Consider the following 7,200-nt stretch of genomic DNA (forward strand, 5'->3'; position numbering starts at 1 on the left):
GGGCAGGCGGACTGCCTGCTCCATGGTTAGAACAGGCAAGGCAGCAGCCCACTCGCAGGACAGGCAGACTACCTGCTCTCTGATTAGAACACAGGCAAGGCAGCAGCCTACGCACGGGATGGGCAGGCAGACTGCCCGCTCCCTGGTTAGAATACAGGCGAGGCAGCAGCCCTCCCCGGTTAGAACAGGTGATACAGCAGCCCATGCGTGGGATGGGCAGGCAGACTGTCCATTCCCTAGTTAGAACAACTGAGACAGCAGCCCACAAGCAGGAATGGGCAGCAAAGGCAAGGAGAAAGCCTGCTGTGGTGTGTACTGAGGGCCAAAGTCCACATCCTTGCTGCTGTAGGAAGAGGAGGCCAAGGAAAGCACATGCTTAGTGCAGCTAATGGCCTCCCTGATTCCCATTGGGAAACTATTGGCACTGAGCCCTTCCCCCATGCTCCCGTTTCTCAGTATGGAAGCTGGCAATATATTAGCACCAGCCACAGGCACCACAGAGCCTTTCCCCCAGCTGTTTGACTCAGTACCAACAGAGCTGAAACAGCTCTGAGCACTGCAGAAGGGAGTGGCCTGTTCCCAGCACCTGCCCATGCACAGAGCAAGTAGCTCAGCACACAGTAGTTGGAGGTCGTCTCCCAAAGACAGCAGCTGACGTTCTGTATCAACTGTGAGGGCCACTGCTACAGGTTAAGGGCCTGAATGATTCTCACAGGTGCTAAGCACCCACAAGCTCTCACTACAAATTCTAGGTGCTCAGAAGTCAAAATCAAGGGCTTGGGCAGGAGCAGACTCTTCAGTTTGTAAAATTCTTGTTGATAGCAAAAAAAAAAAAAAAGAAAAAAACCCAGGAAGGATGGTCTGAAGCAGACAGACTCCTAACAGCATAACCAACCAAAATCCCACACCAAGTGGAGCAGAGTCCTGCAGAGGGCACAGCAGTTCCCACATGTCAGAAGCCAAAACTCGCAGAAGGTAAAACCACAACATGTTAAAACATTAATTAGAATTAAAACTTCCTTTAAAGGAGTAAAACAGATCTCCCCCTAGGAAAGGAGGTGGCTGGGGGCTGATTAAGAGAAAACTAGGAAGTAGCATCCTAGCTTGTCATCTCTGCACAATCTGCAGTAGGATATGAAGAGGGAAGAATGTGTGAGAAGAAGTCTTGTTGGGGACAGCAGCACTGTCCTTGCCTAGGGTAGGCAGGCTTCGCTTACTTCTCCAGAAGAGAGAACACTGCTGCGCTCTTCCCCTCCACACACTTGTTCTCAATCATCCTAGCTCTGCAGGTCTCTCTCATGCTCCTCTTCCTCCATCTTCTTCATGGCCTCCAGCAGAGCCAGCTCTTTTGCTTCTTTCTTCTGGTTCCTGGCTTCAAACTCCAACCTGCAACAAGCAGGAGATTCCATGAAATTCCCACTCTTCCATTCACCAATATTCCCAGCAGCCTTTGCCCAGCCTGGAATAAGGGGGCCCATAGCCCTTCTCTTGACCAGCTGGCACTTCAGAAGCTTTACTGTAAGCCCTCTGCAGAGCCACAGCCTCCAGAACAGCCACAGCCCTAACCTCAGCCTAGCGAGTAGTTAGCATTATGTAGTGCAGGCAAAAGCACCACAATTTAGATTGCAAGAAGGGCTATTTGCCCTTCCCCCCAGCCTCTGTCACCTGCCAAGTTGTGAAAGCTGAGGGATTCTATGATGTGCAGCATACACCAAATGCAAGAAACTGCTCATGTGCAGCACAAAGGAAAGGGGCAGATCCAGGGCACACACCTAATGAAGTGTAAAATAACCTCTTATACTGATCACAAAGATGATCCTGAAATCCATACATAGCTCTGCCAATGCCTCAGTCCTGCCCAGCCCTATTCCAGTCTTACCCCCTCCTAAAACAGGTGGCTCACTCTGCCAAAACTACTAAACTAGGATTTACTAATGGCCCTAGCCAATGTCCTTGGAAATGAAAGGCTTAGGCTTGAAAGGGCAAAATGCCAACAGCTGGCCAGAGGTGATAGCATAATGGGTTCCCCACAGCAGGGGAATTCCTACTCCTCCACATTTAATAAGAATAGTAAATAAAACACAAGCTTCTGTGAGAAACTCAAAGAGGGCACGAAAGTGCTTTAAGACTGAATGAGTGAAAGCCTCACTGAGAGGTAGGAACTACATTAATTTTAGAGCCGAGGTAAGGTATGTACATGTGTGCGCTCAGCTGCAGCTTTACATACGTGGGCATGTATGTAAATGGACAGTCTAGCTACTCATTTTCATGTACAGTTTTAGAAATTGGGCCCTAAGTGACGTTCCCCAAGTTAAAAAATAAATCTGTGGCAGAGCTGGGAACAGAAGCCAGGTCTCCTAACTCCCACTTCTGTGCTTTAACCACAAAACTTTCCTCCTCCTGTCTGTTCACTATGGTTTGTCCTGGTGCTGGTTATGAGATCAATCTGGGGCTAAATGTGAGAAGAACCACCTGAAGGTCAGGAAAGCCAACCTGTTCTTAATGATTCTTTGCACAATCAGGTCTGTAGTGAGGTTGCTGCCACTGTCCACCAGCCGGAAAATGCCACGTCTCTTGGGCTCCTGAAAACAAACACAGCAGGCTCAGATGGGAAGAACATCAAGGTCTTTGGATTTAAAGCCCAGTGAGTGAACAATGAGCAGAATCCAAGGCAGGTCCTGAGGGCCCCCAGCCTGGCACAAGATGTAGAATCCTCTCTTAGGAAGCAAAGAAAATCTCTGCTGAAAGCCTACAAGCTGCATGGGTGCAAAGGGAGAAAGTGAGCTGGGTGTGCCACAGATTGGCTGCCCAAGACTGGCGTATCAGAGCTGTGATTAGAGGATTTTCCACTCTACCATAAAGGCAACAAAACAAGTCAGAACAAAACAATGATTAATGCAAAGGAACCATTCTGGGTGTTCTGTCGGTTCTGATGCTGCAGCTACATTAAGGAGGATGGAAGCCAAAGCCGCCTGCCAGGAACTTGTTTGGGCGACACACAACCTGACATGCACACTGAGCTGTGGAGTATCACTGGAGCCATGCCACATTCAGCATAAAGGGGGTCAGTGGCGGCTGCTGGAGGCTTACCTGGTATGGATCAGAGCCATCCTTATCTGGCACCACCTCAGTCAGCCCATGACACACAAGTTCCACCTGGAGAGATGAGCACATGGTCACTATTATAAATTCCTTTCTGAAAGTGCCACTTCTCCATGTCAATACCACTGGAATCAGATGGGGACCTGCCCCAAATTCTATGCCCACTGCAAGGGCAGCCTGGCGAAACACCAAAGCCAACAGCTCACCCCATAAAGGTTGACAAAAGCACCACAGAGTCATGAGATGAGACATTCACAAATTAGCTGGCGTTGTGCCAACTCCCTCACACCTAAGTGCTTCCCAATGCCACAGTGTACCTTAGCCAACAGAGTCCTTAGCTCTGCCCACTCTCAGTATGCACAGACACAGTCCAGCAAGTAGCACCTCTCTCTCACACACACACACACACACACACACACACACAGCCAAGAATGAACGAGGAGCTGGCACTCACGTTGAAATGATCCAGCAGATCGGCAGTAACTGCGTACGGGGCGCCAATCACCACCTCGGACACATACTGAAGAAGGAGAAGCCAAGCATGATTCCAGACCCAAAACGCAGAGTCTGGCCCATTCCCCAATAGTGGGCCAGCTGCTCAGTTGTGTGTGTTTGGAGATTTTAATAGGGGAACTGCAGTATTTGGAAAGGGGTCTCTACAACCAGTGAACATAATACAAGCGCTTTCTCTCCTCTAAAGAGCCTGGGCCTCATTATTGTTCTCCAAGTAGCAACAGGCTAGTGGTGGAGCCAATATGCAGTGAGTTTGCACCACAGTGACAGACACCAGGAACCTGACAGAAGTAAAGTACTTTAGCGTCTTGCTGCTGGAGAACTGCAGCCGTGCTTGTGCTATGTGAACTAAGTGTAAAAGGATCTAAAGTAAGAGCAAACATACATGTTTCCTACATTAATTCTGGTTGTATGCACACAGCATACCCACAGATGAATGACCCAGGGGAAGTATTTCTGGTGCTCCTTTAATCAGAGATTTCTAGAGTGCTACAAGAATCCTTTCAACCAGTGCAAAGTGCAGCCACTTCTTTGGAAGAATACAGCAACCCTTCTACAGTGCTCAACAACACTTATCCAGGACACTGTGGTTAACATCCCAACTCTTCATAAGAACGCCTTGGGATCTTTAACGACAAGTGATCATAGCCTTGGTTTTACCTTTATAGCGTTAAGCTGAGGCGTGGATTCAATATGCCTTGACAGAAGTCATGCCAACTACTTGAATGCCAACACTGGCTCCCAAGTGGTTTGGCACTGACCAAGCCTGCCCTTACTTAGCTCAGGCATCTTACAAGAACGTAGCCCATCATGGCTTGGCAAGCTGGTCAGCTAAAGTCACCTGACTGATCAATTACTACCTATTTGACCATATTTCAATAGTGGCAAATATCCCAGCAGGATACCCTGATGGGGGCAAAGCCCTGCTGTTTTTATTGCATCATGGTGCCATGCTTTCATTTTTTACAGCTTCATATCAGTGTGTTTCATGTTTTTCTGAGTTAAAATAACTCAGATAACTTGATTTTTGTAATTAGGCATATGCATCTGTCTAAAGCTAAGCCTACTGGAGGCCATAAAGTCTTACTCTTTTGTTATTGTTCTAATAAATCAGTGCTTTAAAACATCTGACCACGTTTGACATCGACAATATTTGACTAGTCAATTTATCAACCCTAGCCCAAGGCACTTTGGCTGCAGAACAGGACAGCAGGGTCTAATTCAAGAAGCAGAACTGTAGCCAGACACTCACCCTGCATGCCAAGACGCTAAGAGTTCTCTCGTGGATGTTCATGATGGGATAGTTCTTCCCTTTATAGCGATTCACTTCCTATGGGCAAAACATAGCAGTCACCATTAGGGCAAGAGATGAGCCCTCCACCCTCCCTACATGAAACTCATTCTGTCACTGTGCAGGACTGTGACTCTCTCCTGAGGGCTTCCAGAGAACAATCTGTCTGGCTCAGAGAACATGGCCCTGTAACGAGGATGAAACAGGCATCCCTACTGCTCTGAGTCCACATAGAGGACCTGGCCGCCAGGACAGCTCCTCTGCCAGGACTTTAAGCAGCACACCATACTGACCTGATCAAAGTGCAGCCCAGCAATGATGTAGGGTCTCTCGGCCTGCAGGTGCACTTTCTCCAAGAAATCTACGTGCCCAATGTCTATGGCTTCTGTTAAGGATGTGGGACCAGCATCACAGCTGGGGCAGGAGGAGGAGGAGAGCGATGCTAAGAAGTTGCAGTATGAGATGGGGAACCTGAGGAATTTTTGTCACTTGCTGCCCTTGTGTCCTGGGCATCTGCTCTCTTCCCATGAACTCTGGGCACCTACCCACACACCTTCCCAGATATTGTGTTAATCTGATTATATTCAGCCTCTTCCAAAATTTTCTAATGACTTTAGAAGCTCTGTGGAAGCTGGCCAAGCCCTGGAGACTGGGACAAACAGGGTAAGAAAAATATTCTCACAAGCTGATCCACAGCATTGGCTCACCCTACTGCATGCTGTGTTCAGCACTCCCTGAACAGCTGTCACTTAGGTCACTGTGACAGGTGGCTTTTAAGAAGGGAATAAAGGAGATCTTGGAAGGTCCAACCATCTTCACTCCCCAAACCCTGTTAGCTGTAAATCCATCACTAAAATGGAGCTGCAGCTGTTTTCTCAAGCCCATTTCCCTATGACAGGCCAAAAAGCCATCAGTTGAAGAGCCCTGTTCCTTCCCCTCTTTCTCTCCAGAGAGAAAAGGAAGAGGCAGTGCACAGTCCTAATCCTCTGCTCCAGTGAACAAGTGTCAGACAGACAAAGACCACAGCCTTCCCTACCCATCCTTGTCTAGGCAGCACAGAGTCTAAGGATACGGAACAGGTCAAAGGCTCCAGCCACATAGATGATGGTGTCTCCTGGCTGTGGCTCCTTCCCAGATGCAAATTGGATGATCTTTTGGGATGTCTGCAGGAACTGAGAGACTCCAGTCCAGGGGCTGTGACCTTTAGGGCCCTAAGCAAAGGAGAATAATGTTTCAGTCTCAATAGCACAAAGCAGGTTCAAATGGGATATGGGTATCACGTAAGTAGCCCGAGAGACAGGGCTGTAGGAGGAGGATGCTGGCAAAAAACCAAGCAGGAAACCTGGCTAGCAGCAGCTTGCACTCCTTCCTGGGATTCACTATTCAGGCATGACCACCTCCCCTTACTCACACAACAGCTCCTTCTGACCCATCTCTGCTAGCTAGTCTCCGAGCTCCACCAAGAACCTCATAAGGAGATGCTGGAAAGAAAATGGGAAGGAGGATGAGCAACAGGACAGCCTAGGCTAGCAGGCAAAGATAAACCAAGACGGGATTAGATTTACCAAACTGGGAGGGGCTGCAAGTGCTTTGGAGGACAGAATTAAAATTCAAAATGATCTGGACAAACTGGAGAAATGGTCTGAAGAAAACAGGATGAAATTCAATAAGAAAAAATGCAAAGTACTCCATTTAGGAAGGAACAATCAGTTACACACATATAAAATGGGAAATGACTGGCTAGGAAGGAGTACTGCAGAAAGGGATCTGGGGGTCATATTGGATCACAAGTTAAATGAGAGTCAGAAGTGTAACTGTCATAAACAGATTGTTAAGGGTTAATGTCTCTTTTACCTGTAAAGGGTTAACAAACAGGGAACCAAACACCTGACCAGAAGACCAATCAGGAGACAAGATATTTTGAAATTTGGGTGGAGGGAAGTTTTTGTGTGGGTTCTTTGTCCATTATGTGTTCTTCTCTTGGGGGTCTGAGAAAGACCAGACAGTACTACAGGCTCTCTAAGTTTCTGTTCAAATAGTAAGTAAGAACAGGCGATTTTAGTCTTTTTTTTATTGTTTGTCTCTATTTGCAAATGTGGATCTGGCTGGTTACCTTTTATATGTGTAGTTACTGGGAAGATTCTGATTTGTATTGGTACTGGGGGAAAAGTTTCTTTCTGGTGTCTATAAGCTATAGGACCCTGTAATATTTACATCTTGAAGTTACAGAGATAATTCTTTACTTTTTCCTTTCTTTTATTAAAAGATTTCTTTTTAGAGAACCTGATTGATTT

At 47.3% G+C, this 7,200-nt stretch overlaps 2 protein-coding genes across 9 annotated transcripts in view; both read right to left on the reverse strand.

The window, feature by feature from the left end:
• Nucleotides 1-1,276, reverse strand: part of LOC116815840 (guanine nucleotide-binding protein G(o) subunit alpha-like) — a 17,860-nt gene extending 16,584 nt beyond the window's left edge. Inside the window, 2 exon segments of the mRNA XM_075072090.1 lie at nucleotides 909-924; nucleotides 1,218-1,276. Coding sequence (XP_074928191.1) covers nucleotides 909-924; nucleotides 1,218-1,276 — 75 coding nt within the window.
• LOC116815835 (ethanolamine-phosphate cytidylyltransferase-like) overlaps nucleotides 1-7,200 on the reverse strand; it is a 36,931-nt gene that overhangs the window by 5,986 nt on the left and 23,745 nt on the right. For 4 of the 8 annotated variants that reach the window (XR_012656946.1, XR_004371579.2, XR_004371580.2 and 1 more), the window contains exons 15-21: nucleotides 5,979-6,117; nucleotides 5,200-5,282; nucleotides 4,868-4,945; nucleotides 3,557-3,622; nucleotides 3,091-3,156; nucleotides 2,494-2,582; nucleotides 1,218-1,386 (exon numbers count right to left, since the gene is read on the reverse strand). Coding sequence is in view for 4 of the 8 variants with exons in the window: in XM_032764523.2 (XP_032620414.1) it covers nucleotides 1,278-1,386; nucleotides 2,494-2,582; nucleotides 3,091-3,156; nucleotides 3,557-3,622; nucleotides 4,868-4,945; nucleotides 5,200-5,282; nucleotides 5,979-6,117 (630 nt within the window). In the remaining 4 variants the exon portion in view is untranslated. Of the gene's footprint in view, nucleotides 1-1,003; nucleotides 1,387-2,493; nucleotides 2,583-3,090; nucleotides 3,157-3,556; nucleotides 3,623-4,867; nucleotides 4,946-5,199; nucleotides 5,283-5,978; nucleotides 6,118-7,200 lie in introns of those variants that run through there. The other 4 variants (XM_032764523.2, XM_075071934.1, XM_032764526.2 and 1 more) reach the window with 1 other exon arrangement.

The sequence above is a fragment of the Chelonoidis abingdonii genome, chromosome 13 (genome assembly GCF_003597395.2).
Source record: "Chelonoidis abingdonii isolate Lonesome George chromosome 13, CheloAbing_2.0, whole genome shotgun sequence".
Taxonomy (NCBI): domain Eukaryota; kingdom Metazoa; phylum Chordata; order Testudines; family Testudinidae; genus Chelonoidis; species Chelonoidis abingdonii.